Source organism: Stegostoma tigrinum, chromosome 1, assembly GCF_030684315.1.
Source record: "Stegostoma tigrinum isolate sSteTig4 chromosome 1, sSteTig4.hap1, whole genome shotgun sequence".
Lineage (NCBI taxonomy): Eukaryota > Metazoa > Chordata > Chondrichthyes > Orectolobiformes > Stegostomatidae > Stegostoma > Stegostoma tigrinum.
Window position 1 is genome coordinate 13,465,251 of NC_081354.1, and position 13,855 is coordinate 13,479,105.

General features: G+C 43.9%; 1 protein-coding gene across 7 annotated transcripts in view; it reads left to right on the forward strand.

Moving 5' to 3' along the window:
* nrg1 (neuregulin 1) overlaps positions 1–13,855 on the forward strand; it is a 741,182-nt gene that overhangs the window by 615,054 nt on the left and 112,273 nt on the right. Inside the window, exon 1 of one of the 7 annotated variants that reach the window (XM_048529294.2) lies at positions 12,858–13,614. The exons of the other annotated variants lie outside the window; for them this stretch is intronic. Within the exon in view, the coding sequence (XP_048385251.1) occupies positions 12,975–13,614 (640 nt within the window). The 5' untranslated portion in view covers positions 12,858–12,974. Of the gene's footprint in view, positions 1–12,857; positions 13,615–13,855 lie in introns of those variants that run through there. 7 annotated transcript variants of the gene reach the window in all.

Here is a 13,855-nt window from a genome sequence, read left to right on the forward strand (position 1 = left end):
AATAAACGTCAACCTAGTTCATTAAAAGCTCGCTTGATCCCAGTATTACTCTGCGCACGCCACAAAACAGTTGGAATGGGTAGTTGAGCAAGAGTGGGCATTCCAATTTGTAATAAAAACTTTTCCAAATGGAAGGAAGGAAGGTGGGGAGTGTGGGGAAGTACAGTTATCAGAATGGGGGTAAACTGTTGCACATCAGGGGCACGCCTCTATAAGACAGTACCCAACTTCTTCCACCCTGTTGTGGGCCCTAAAGCCCACCTTTTCACAGACCTCAACCATCCTCCATACAGTGGCCTAACCCTCTCTGTTCATTATCTCTTCCTTACTGGGTCTGAGGATCTACTGGAGCCTTTTTCTTGAAACTGCCTGCATTCCTGATAGTACCCACTGCTGCAACTGCCACTGAATGGTGGAAATCCCATGCTGAACTTGTTTGGTCTGCCCACAACAATTTATGACAGTGTAGACCAGGCTTCGTGATCAACTGACCACCCACTTATCTGGTCAGCATTGGATGAGTTGGACTGAAGGGTGTGTTTCTGCGCTGTACAGCTCTATGCTTCTATGTTTGTAATGACTGTAATGGGGTCTGGAGACACACGTTCCCCTTGGAGTCCAAACTGAGTACTGATGAGCAGCTTATTGGTGATAGACATTTCTTGATTGAACTTTCCATCCCTCTGATAATTGAGACTAGAGAGATGGAGCTGTAGTTTGATGTATTGGGTTTATACTGCCTTTTGTGGGCAGTTTAACTCCAAAGGATGGATTCTTCCAGGGTAGGCCCAAAGATCACTTAAATAAGTTGGTCATTTCCCCATCATCTTTGCGATTGAACAGACAAGAGCAACATTGTGATGGGAATAGTCATCGCTAAACCTTCCCAAGTTGCACCCCACTTACTGTTCCTTCATCCTTGCTGGGTCAAACTTCTGGGACTTGCTAAGTGTCATCACTACAGTAGTGCCTTCACCATATGGACTGCAGTGATCCAGAGCAGTTGGGATATGGTAATTAATGTCATTTTGCTGGTGTTCAGATTGCAAGAACCCAAATTTTTTTTTGTTAAATTATCTGGATGAGGCATTGCAAAGTATGCAAATTTTGGGTTCACTACCTGGGAAGTCACCTAAGGGAGCAGATCAGTGCATTGTAGAACCTGTTGAGTTGAAATTGAGATAAAATTCAACCTTGCTCTCCCGCAGGTGGGTCACCTGATCCACCAAATTACCACCCAGGTAGGGAAGATAAGATGTAACCTACTATATACAGCTTTATTTGATCATCTCTTCAATACCTCCTTTGCAAACCCTTTTTGTACACATTCTTTTAAAATCTGAAATCCATTTTTTTTAAGCAGCGTTCTAGTTTCTGCCTCAGTGCCCATTTCTTGTAAAGCAGACTGTATTCTCAAAGCCCTCTGGGTGAAAACATTTCTTTGGATTTGCAGTGATAATTCTGAATTTGAACCCGTATGTTTAAAACCTTATAGTTTCGATAACCTATGGTTTTTTTAAAAAATGTATAGTGGCAGTGACGTGGATCCCTCAAGATAATCATCCCGGATACTGTGAGAGTTTGAGAAAAGAGCTTTCTATTGCTTCAAAAGAGCCTGATTATTATCAATTGACAGACAACATGCTGTGACTCGCATGCAATTAGCTGCGTGCAGCCCAACGACAGAAGCGACCACAGTGAATCCTGGGTGAAGTTCATAGTTTGCAAATCAAAGGCTCTTTCCACTGGACACAAGTTCCTTTTCGAAATGTGTCTTTTCTGCTGGTGGGTTTGGTTGTACAGGTATCTGCTATTTTCTGCTCAACTTTGACAGTTAAACACTCTGTATATCATTAAACCAACAGCAGGAATGCACTGAACTTTGCACACAATCAGGCCACATTGTCCAGCTTATCTGTGTGGCCATTCATCCTCCATGTGCTTACTGGTCACAATCCCTTGCGGTCTTCCTGTATTCATCATCTGGACTTTCTTCTTTCCTCTCGCTTCAAGCTACAGAAGGTTGTGAATTTTCTTTCACTGGTTATGTCTCTGAGATTAATTTTGACAGTAAATAAAAGTATTGGAGAACACTAGAAAAACTGGAAAGGACATGGGTGTTATCAATACCAGCTGATACTTCTCATAACATCATCTCTCCTACGTAGCCAACCTTTGTCAGGAATCTGAGGAATATCTGAAGGATGTGCAAAAGATTATTTTGGGGGAGTGGGATCAGACAAGGTGAGTTGTTAAAAGCTATGGGATGACAGCAAGGAATTGGGACCAGATCAGGTGCAATATTAAAGCTGATGGAATGAGAGAAGGAGTGGGATTTGTTATATAAGATGGTGGTTCTGAAAGAGTTAGTTTTGGAACTGCATTAAGCTCCGCCCAATCTGGTGATGTCACAGTCTTTGGTGGAGATGCAGTCTATAATGAGGTCCCAATGGATATAAATGTATCATCTTTGTGTTTATGCCTAATTAGTCAATGTTATGTAGACCCGTTGCTGTCATGAAATAACCAACATATTGTTATTAAGACAAGTTCCACTTCTTATTAAGACTGAATCATGGTTTGTCCTCTACCACTGCTAATTAGGTTAGGCCGTTTGACTTGGACGGGAAAGAGGATTGGGGATAGCATTCTACTCCAAATGCAAACAATCAACGTTTGGTACCAGAACATGCATTGGGTAGATATGAAGGGCATGGCGAGCGAGTTAGAACTGAATTGGATTCGGTGGAATATGAATTTGAGGAGCGAACAGGCTTGTGGTATTAGACTTGGTTCTGTGAGCTTGAGACCAGCTGGGAATTTGTGAGAGTTGACATGTAGCTCATGGCTTATTGGTTCAGAGGGTCCTTTGAATGGTGATACTTGTGTTCTTGGTGATAATGAGAGCTAGCATCAACCACCCTACATTGGTGCACAGCTGTTGCCCCCCCAACCCCCCAACTCCTACCTGGAACACTGTCTGCGGACCTGACAGTGCGTCAGGACTCACTGTCCCCTGCCAGATAAGTGATGGCCACAGGCACTGATCAGTCAGGAGGAAAAAGGCAGCAGAAGGCCACTCAATTCAACTGAATCTCAATGGTCACTAATATGCTTCTATTGCATTCCAGTCTGTCTCAAAGGCTGCAGGCTTTTCTGTTAATAAATGCTATTGCTGAGAGAGCTTTGTGTGCAGGATTAAAAGCTCATTTCTTAATGGACTGGCAAACCTTCATCAGCCAATAGCTGTATCCAGAGCTGCTTCCCTAAGCAATGCTGCAACATGTTATAGATTTTCATCATTATAAATAATACATATGGCTCCTCTTAACTATACATTTAAAGAGTGATTTATGCCTCATCTTTTCAATTTGAAAACAGCTGTGAGGAGTAATTGTCTGTGATTAGGATCCTGCTTTATATTTTATTCAGTGCTGGGAGGCTACAGAGATGCAAAGCTCCCAATGACTGGGGTATGGAACATCCCATTAACAAAGGGGTGATGTTATGACAAAATGGGACAGTGAGGCACAGTGTTAAGATTTGTTTGACTGAAGGTATTGTTGTGTAGGAAGTTCTGTTCTGAAGATGAGTCAGACTGGACTTGAAACATAAACGCTATATCTCTCTCCCCAGGTGATGCCATACCTGCTGAGTTTCTCCAGCATTCTGTGTTTCTTTCCATTATTCACACAATTTTGCTTTTATTATTGTTCACTTTGACCTTTGTCCTTAGCTTGTGTGCTGTGCTTTTAACACAATATTGCCAGAATATCCCTGGGGCCAGCTTTTACCAGGTAGCTGGAGTTATCAAAGAGGTCAGCCACTCTCTCATTGAATGATGCCAATTTAAAGGGCTGTACGTATTGCCTCTTGTTCCAAAAATCCTCGATTTAATTCCTGAATGTTGCTGTATAGTCGTGAGTTGTTAGTGTTATGCAGCTGTGGAGAAATGTTGACATCCGGTGCCTTTGATTTATAACTGTGGCTCTTTGGTAGCTTCTTTATTGACACAGATGGGAGTACAGAAGCTTTCACAAGGAAACATCCATAAACAGTTGGAGGTACCTTGCCCTACCATCCCAACAGTTTGCCTGGTTGGTGTGGAATCGTGGAGAGACTGCCTACCTGCAACTTCATTGTTATGCTCCCTACCGAAGAGACAGTACAGGCATTGCCTCCAAAGGTCCTACAGTGAACAGCTTCTTTGGGTGAAATTTGGAGGCTCATGATATTTCTACAGGAACAAGAAACCCGTGACCCTTGTCAAAACAATGACCGTTGTCAGCAGCATGTACGGCTTTTCTTTGCTGTCATTCCTGCTCTTTTTAGAATACTCATCAATTAATTGATTGATCTGTTCATTCATCAACCGATTAAAATGATTTAAGCCTTGCTCATTATAGAATTGGCAAGCGAAGCTGTGCTGATGGGCAATTCCCATAAGGTTTCCACCTCATATCTTTTAAAAAGTGCTTAAGAGATTCTTGTGGGGCAGTGATAAGTGTTCCTACCTCTGGGCCAGGAGACACAGTTTCAAGTCCCACCAACTCCAGAGGTATGCAATACCATCACTGAACAGATGGATTGGAAAACAGCTGAAAAGTACTTAAGTCCCTACCTGTGGGCCAGAAGCCCAATCTGTCCTGGAGATGTGTCAAAATATGTCAGAATTGATTGATTAACACAAGTAAAATGCAAAGTGATTGTGGGAATTCTTGTACTTATCTAAAAATTGTACAAAGCTAAACTAATTGTATTAGTCCAGTAAAAGTCAAAGCAGAAAGAAATATCAGAGATAATGGGAACTGCAGATGCTGGAGAATTCCAAGATAATAAAATGTGAGGCTGGATGAACACAGCAGGCCAAGCAGCATCTCAGGAGCACAAAAGCTGACGTTTCGGGCCTAGACCCTTCATCAGAGAGGGGGATGGGGAGAGGGAACTGGGATAAATAGAGAGAGAGGGGGAGGCGGACCGAAGATGGAGAGTAAAGAAGATAGGTGGAGAGAGTATAGGTGGGGAGGTAGGGAGGGGATAGGTCAGTCCAGGGAAGACGGACACGTCAAGGAGGTGGGATGAGGTTAGTAGGTAGATGGGGGTGCGGCTTGGGGTGGGAGGAAGGGATGGGCAGAAAGAAATATGTTTGCATTTATACAGACCCCCACGCATCCTCACGGAGGCCATGCAGTGTTTTATTGTTAATGAATCATTTTTGAGCAACAGGCACAATTCTTGCAGAACATGATACCTGATTTGCGTAAAGAAAGATCACAAAAGCAGCAACGTGATGAATAATCTCTATTTTTCTGTGGTATCGTCAAGAGGCAAGTGTCAGACAAAAAGTATTCTTCCTCCTCAACAATGGGACCTTTGACATTGTTCAGAACAGGCTTTGAATTAATGGCCGATCTGTAAGATGACTCCTCTGACTGTGCAGTACGCCTTTGGTGGAGGGTGGAAGTGCCGGCTTGAATTGTGTATGCACATCATTGATTTGGAACTTGAATTCAGACGACAGAGTCCCATCTACTGATCCAAGCCGACATGTTCAGAATACATATAACACAGTCGCAGAACCCACCAGAAAACATTTTCTTTTTACAATTCTTCCCAGAAAAATTGCAGTTCTGGTTGAGATTATTTGTTTTCCCGTCCTGTTTCCTTTGCAGTCTATCAAAAATTATAGTCATCATTTTGGCTTGGCATCCCATGTTGACTACAGCACGAAATATGTGCTTCATTCGACACAGTTTTTAAAACGTTTTCTCTCAAAGACCTTGACTGATGTGCACTGCTAGCTCCAGCTGTGCAGTAATAAGTGATATGACACAACCCGGGGGGCCCTGTCTCACTGCCTACAATGGTGGGGGCTGAAGCTGCAGCATTTCATTGTCGGGAGCTGAAGGACTGACTAGTTCTTGCAGTTACCACCTGCTTTGATGTAGCTGCCAAAAACTTAAAGCTCCTGTGGGTGACAAAGGAGATGACCTGGCTCTGCCAGTCTCCCTCTGAGAGCAAGGTACCAGACCACTTCATGGATGCCAAGAGGATTTGATGTATTCCTGGAGATTTCCTTATATTAACATTGGCCTGTTGAGCATCCCTGACTTTAATTGTTCTAACATTGCTGGCTATACCTTCATCTGCCTTGGCGCAAGCTCTGGAATTCTCTTCCTCCACCTCTCTGCCCTGTTATAAGGCAATCTGTAATATCTACTTCAGTGATTAAGCTTTCACTCAACTTACTTAATATTTCCTTTTGTGGCCCAGTGTCATTTTTTTTCTACAATCTCCCTGTGAAAGTGCCTCGGTATGTTTAATTTTTGTCAAAGGCACTAGAAAAGTGTAATTGGTTATTTGTACTTAAGTTGTACTTCACTACATTACAACAATGATGTCACTTAGAGTGCTGAATTGGCTCCAAAACACTTTGGGTCAGGAGGATGTGTAATTTTCTTTACAAATGCATGCTCTTATGAAGAAGAAGCTTGGTAAAGATTTTCGTTGTTGCAACATTGTGCTAATTAATGAGCAGATGTGCTACAATGGGTTGTACAAATGTCAGAACTTCTTTTCCATATCTTTTTCGACTGAGCAATGTGTGAAATTAGCTCTGAAGGGCCACAAGCGAGTTTATTTAATGCAATGATTGATAGTTTTACATTTTGTAACCATCACCCTCTGAGCATCAGGGTGGATTAGCCAGTGTCTACAAACCACTTGGGGGACACTGTCTCTTCCATCAACGTGCATCTGACCATGGGAGGAAATAAAGAATATCCCAGTTTCTAATGAAATTCAGGAGAATCTATGCCTTACCACTTCATCCAACTTAACTGCAACACTAGATGGAAAAGTTGCCCCAGTGAGAGGCTGCCAAAGCATTTTGATGGGAAGTAGATGTACTCCACAGTAGATTCACAGACCCATTCCCTCCCGTCTGTTTGCTCACTTTTACATACACTCTTGGAAACCGATGAGACATGATAAAACCCAGGAAACCTGCTTTACCTGTGTTGCATGTTGCCAGCACTAGGATATGAGTGACATTATCTTCATACACAGGTATCTGCAGTTCCTGGAATAAGGGGTGAAAGGAGGAGACTTTGATCAGGGTGGATGCCCAGTAGTCATCCTGTGTAGATCTGATGTCTTTCCCCAATGCCCCATCAGAGAGTCTGGGGTCATAATCACTATTTTATAAAGTGTATAGGGTACAAAGTACAAAAATACGCATTACGAACTACGGCAGGTGTCTCAACCCTTCAGCCTTCTCTCTCATTGAATAAGCTCATGCCCGATCGGATTACTCCGCAATCCTGCCTATACCCTGCTAACCAGAGTAGCCCCTCTCAAACCTTTCCTCTTACCTGGAGCAGATCTTGTTCCTCTGAGTATTGGGAATGAGCTTATTTAGAGTGAACGGGTCGAAAGACCTCTCATATCATCCACTGTAAATAGTTATGTTCAATAAAGTCTGTTGCTGTTCACTCATATGAGTGTCAATATGAAATTACTGAACAGAGATATACACAGCCATGTGCATGCGGTTCCAGCAACACTCAAACCTTGATGGCATCCAGGACAGAGCAGTCCACTCGATTGGCACCCAATACAACCTCCTTCAATATTCACTTATTACACCATTAAAACTGTGTGCACCACCCGTAAGATGTACCGTAACAACTCACCAAGGCTTCTTCAACTGCATCTTGATTTTGTATCAAGATCACTCCCATCCAGAAGGACAAGGACAGCAGATGCGTAGGAACACCATTACTTACAAATTCCATTCCAAGCCACACACCATTCCCACTTGGAACGATATCATTGTTCCTTCAATTTTGCTGGTTCCAAGTCCTTCCTCCCTGGCAGCACTGTGAGTATTTGTACATTAAAGGACTGCAGTGGTTCATGGAGGCACTTCACCACCACAATCGTTGGGGCTATTAGGGATGGCCAGTAAAAGTTCACCTACTCCTATGCCCTCATCCCATGAACAAATAAATAAAAAAGTACAACATATATGCACCCAGCCACTACAATGTGAAACACTGACCTATGTATTCGCCAGTTATTTTAACCGCATTTATTTTTTAGAATAGATGCACTTCTGTGGCTACCTTCTGGCTCCCAGAAACCACAATCAACCTCAAGCTAACTGGCTATTGGTCAACCCATAAGGAGGGCTGGTAACAAAAACACAAATGTTGGAAAACTCAGCAGGACAGGCAACATCTGCAGAGAGAAACAGAGCTCATATTTCAAGTCAATGAAATTTTGAAACAGAAAGTTTGTTTTCATGCAGTGGTAATGGGGAAGGGCAGAGAGAACAAGAGGGGAGGTCCCTGACAAAGTGGAGGGCAGGAGAGATTAAATAATAAAAGACATGATGGTTCAAAAGCCAAAGAGAATAGTAATGGCTGCAGTAAAGAAACAAACGTTATGTTCAAATGAGGAATGAGTAGTGATAAAGCACTAACTGCATTTATTGCCATTGCAACAACACTACTCCAGCATATCTCTTGCAGGGACTCCTCAGGATAGTGCCTTTAACTGCTTCATCAATGAGCTTCCCTCCATTGTTAAGTCGGAAGTGGGGATGTTCACTGCTGATTGTCGCAAATGGAGCTGAACATTGTGTAATGTCCAAATGCAGCAGCACCTGGACATCATTCAGGTTCAGAGTGACAAGTGGCAATTGATGCTGGCACTATACAAGTGCCAGACAATGGCCAACTCCAATGACAAAATTCAACGATCACCCTTTGACAATTGTGCCACTGTTGCTGTATCCCTCACTATCAATATCCTGGGGGTTGCCATTCACCAGAAACTGACCTGGACTAGCCATGTCAATACAGTGACTACGAGAACAAGTCAGAATCCTGCAGCGAGTAAATCATATCCTAACTCTCTAAAGCTTGTCCATTATCCACAAGGTACAAATCAGGATTGTGATGGAACATTCCCCACTTGCATGGATGAGGGTAGATCTAACAACACTCAAGAAGCTAAACAAAAAAAACCCTAAGTACCAAGGATGCTGGAAATCAGAAACAAAAACAGAAATTGTTGAAAAAACTCAGCAAGTCTGTGCAGAGAAAGCAGAGTTAATATTTTGGAAGTCCTATTAGAGCTTAAGTTCTGATACTCAGCTTTCTCTCTATGCTTGCTACCAGATCTGCTGAGTTTTTCCAGCAATTTCTTTTTTGCCTCAAGATGCTAACACCATTCAGGTCAAAGCAGCCTGCTCGATTGGCACTATATCTACAAATATCCACTCCTTCCACTACTAATGCTCAGTAGTACCAATGCAGGTCAACCATAAAATGCATTGCTAAAATTCATCACGGATCCTTGGACAGCACCTTCTATATGTTTGACTACTACCATCTAGAAGGACAAGGGGGCTACCAACTCCTGCAAATTCCCCTCCAAATAACTAACCCAACCTGACAGGAAGTATATCGCCGTTCCTTCGCTGTCATTGGGTAAAAATCGGGGACCTCCTCCCCCCCACCAATGGCTTTGTGGGTCAACTTACATGAAACAGACTGCAGCAGTTCAGGAAGGCAGCTCACCACATAGAGTTGGGCAATGATGCTGACCAAGTCAGTGATTTCCACATCCAAGAGTTCCTTATTTTTTTAAAAAATTGCAAGGGGCACCATGCAATCACAGTGGCTTTACAGACAGTGATGGCTATAGGACCTGGGTAACCGCTTCACGCTGAAAGTTTTCTTTTGTGTTGCAGCTTGGTGTCCCTGATATGAATTTTAAAGCCCTTGACTTGCTCGCTGCCCCACTCCCCTCAGTGAATGGCAAGCTAGGCAGCAAGGAGTTGCTCAGGAACAAGGGATACAACCATTATGATGGCAAGCAGAGCAGTGAACCAGAGAGGAAGAGACAGCAATAATAGGTGCACATTTTCTGGTACCCATTTCAGTGCAGTGCAGATACACCACATCAATGACACTATCTTCCTTTACAAGTGCATTGTCAGCACATCCACTATTTGGTGCCCATTTGGACGCAGCATAAAGATATAAGGAAACACTGGTAAAACAGTGTGTGGCAGTTTAAAACCTATTTCCAAATGACACGTCTCAGAGCTTTACATTTTGGTGTCAAATTTAACCTGTATTATTTATCTGCAATCGCAACATAGGACCTTGCTGCACAGACAATGAAGTTCCTTTGTGTGACACGTTCAAAAGACAATCTGTGCTCCCTTACACCCTCACCAAAATTATCTCTTTTAAAATCAAATCTTTCACATATCAACCAAAAATTAATATCCCAGAGAACGCAAATGTCTGGGTTCATGCAAATGAAGATTCCTGTGCTGCTTTTGCGCTGTCGTCCCTTTCCTAAGAACTCACGGAGGTGAACATTTTCCAAACTAATTTTCATAAATATTAATTCTTAGGTGCACACATTATTGGCCGGGTGAAATCTATTGTTGATTCCTCTCTGCCGGAAAAAGGCAATGTTGGGCTGTCTTCTTGACCTACTGATTGTAGTTTGTTATAACTGCTTGGTTTTCTGAGCCCCTTTAGGAACAATTTGTAGCTGCATTGATATGGGATCAGAGACACAAAAAGGTCAGACCAGGTGAGGATGGCTAAAAGATTACTTAGCCTAAGGGAGGAAGCTTTTCTTTTAATGTAGTGTGTAGTTTGGACCTTGAATGTTCCGCCTGTGAGCTGTTGGACGCAGGATGAATTCAGGTTATCATAAGAGAATTTATCTAAAGAAGAAGACACTGCAGGTTTGTGAGGAAATGACAGGGACTTAGATGAATTGCACCTTCTGAGGTCCAGCATTTACACAAGAAGCCAAATTTGTGCTGGAACCATTCTGTAATGCTACTCTACAGGGCAGTTTTATTTAGAAATGGGGGGGGGGGGACTAATTTAAAATGACACCGATTCTGTGACCATTATTAGAACTAAATTATGATTGTTTTAAATTTTTAAATTTGAATTAAAATTCCCAATTTGGAATTTGAACTTGTTCAATCGTGTTGGCTCCTATATACGTCTTCCATAAAGTGACATATTTCAGCTCTTTTGATGACAAGGGAATATCCTGCACAAAATCCATTTGGGATCAGGGCGCTGACACTTCGCAGGAGTTCTCCTGAGCTTGCATATTGAGTCATGTGATCTCTCCTGGTGTACCTTTGACCAATTTTGCTTTAAATCCCTCAGTACATTGCCTCTGTTAGGAAGTATTCCTGTGAAAAGCAGCGCACAGGAGTCACTCTGTTCTCTGACCTACTTTTCCTAACGTTGCTTCAGCACCAGTCCATTCCAGAAAGGACGGGAAACATTAATCCTTTTATTAATTTAGCACAGTGAGAAATGGGTTAGGGTATCCATGTGGTAAATTGCTCCCGTATTCATAGACTGTGCGTACAGCTCCATCTCTCAGCTCACCGTCCTCGACATTGGCAGAGTCCAGTTCATGCTGAGACTGTGTTGATCTGCTGTTAGATCTGTATTAATGACAGCCTTGGTGGAAGCCCGTCCTTGTCTCTCTGATGACAGTCTCACAGCACTCTTTCTATAATGTATGTGTCCTGTTTTTAAAATGCTTTCACTCACTCTCTCTATTTTCCGCAAATCACACTCACTGCCCAAGAAGTAATTGTCTTTCCATCTGCAATTTTATCTACTTTTAAAAAATATAAGCGAGGGGCATCACCGCCAGATTAATTAGGAGGAGGGGACTGAATTAAAGCTTTTCTGATACTGGAGTGATTTAAGAGAGTACCTCCCTGAGTCTGACACCTTAAGCCTGGATTTCTGTTAAATATCCCCCATACCCCCATCAAACTTATATGAGACGCAATGGAACTCCCGAAAGCCAGGCTTATCATGTGAAATATCTAAAGTTCGTTCCATCTGCCTGTGTTTAGCCCACCTTGAACCATCCACGCTTCAGTTGTTAGTCATCATTTGTGATGAAGCTGGATGTCGGGACGCCATCCGATCTGTGGGAGCGCATGAAGTGAAATTACTGGAGGAAATCCCATTCCCTTGAGAGGTTCAGCGTCTGCTCGTTCCACCAGCCTCTCTGTTCTGGCCCATACACTGCTGCTGTGTATTAGCATAATCAATTGCTGACTCGTCTACAGTAGCTAGGGAGGGGATGAAGCTGCCCTGCTGCCTGCCTTTTTTTTTCCTCTTATGGGATGGTTCATTCCTGGCTAATTGGATCAAGGAGGAAGTTGCAGGCTGTCTGTGCGGTTCTGAATGGTGCGTGCTGTGTGTGTGTGTCTGATTTCTGCAAGACCTGCCTTCCCCCAGTGTGTGTGTTTCTATATCTGTCTGTGTGTAGATGAAGGAGGAGGAAGTTCTGTTTGTCCTCTCCCTGTCTCTGCACCACCACTCCCCCTCCTCCCTTCCCACCCTCCCAGCTAATGACACCGCTGCCACACTGCGCTGAAAGCAGCGGGCACCTGGTACCGTTTGGTAATGACTCTAGCTTTGCTCTGGAGCAAGCCGCACAGTCACAGTGAGAACAGGATGCCGCGGCCTTGTATTTGTTTTTCCTGAAGGTGTGTGTGTGTGTGTGGTTGTGGGTGTGGGTGGAGTTTTTTTTTTCTTATTTTACCAATCCTCCCAGGTGAGAGAGAGAGATCAGGAGCGACTTTCAATCTAAAAAAAAATAAATGGCAGCTAACCTGAGCAAGCACAGCCAGAGATGACTTGAGCGTTTGTGCACTCACTGGAGAGACTGAGTGGACAAGGTGCAGAGCTGCTGAACCCCCACTGTTGCCCCCTCCCCCGCCCTCCTTTACCACCACCTCCTTCCCCCCCCCCCCCCCCCACACACACCCAGAGGACTGTCGCTGTCCATTTGATGCCTGGACACCTCGCTCGCCCTTGCTTCTCGCTCACTTCCCCTATTGTTACTCAAGAGGTTGCAGAGAACGGTGGCACCTTCAATGCACCGGGAGGATGTCAGAGGAAGGGAGTGAAAATTCTCCGGATCGCTACCCCCCTCCCTGCCTGACCCCGTCTACCGAAGACACTGCGGAGGATGCTCCCTCGGCAGGCCAGAATGGAGCGCTGGGGCTGAGCGGCCTCATTGCTACCTGCTGCATCTGCATGGAGGTGGAACACGTGCGGACTTGCTTAAACTCTGAGAAGATCTGCATCATACCCATCATGGCCTGTCTGGTGAGCCTGGGTCTTTGCATTGCTGGCCTCAAGTGGGTTTTTGTGGACAAGATATTTGAGTACGAACCTCTGACGCACCTTGATCCCAAGCGCATAGGGCAGGGTCCTATAATCTCTGCTGACCAAGCAACAGTGGCCGAATGGCCGCCACCATCAACTGCCTTTACCGCCACTTTTCCGATATCTGATTTGATCCAGACGGTGAACGATCCTGATGACCCTTTGGTGCTCCCCTCAACTCCTTATGCTAGCCCCTCTCCTCAGCCCCCAACCTCCTCTCCTTCCTTCCTACCCTCTGTCGTACTCGAATCTTTCTCCCCAGACCCTGTCGTCACCAAAAACCGCGAAGTGACAGAATCAGCGTTTGTAACCCTTCCCCAAATGACAGATACAAACCTCATTATCGCACCGGCGTTTAGTAAGTAACACATTCTTTTCCTTATAATTCTTGGTGGGGGAGGCGGGGTTTGTGGATGGGGAGGCAAATTCTCAGCCTGTTGTAATCTGCTACTTTAATGTTTAAACAGAACACTTTGTCTCTTAGAGAAAGCTATTTGGTCTGAATGTTTCCATTTGTCCTCAAGAGAAATGAGTTTTGCAAGGGATGGAATCCTCTTGACTTTCGTTCATGGTATCATCAACAGCACAAAGATTCTATT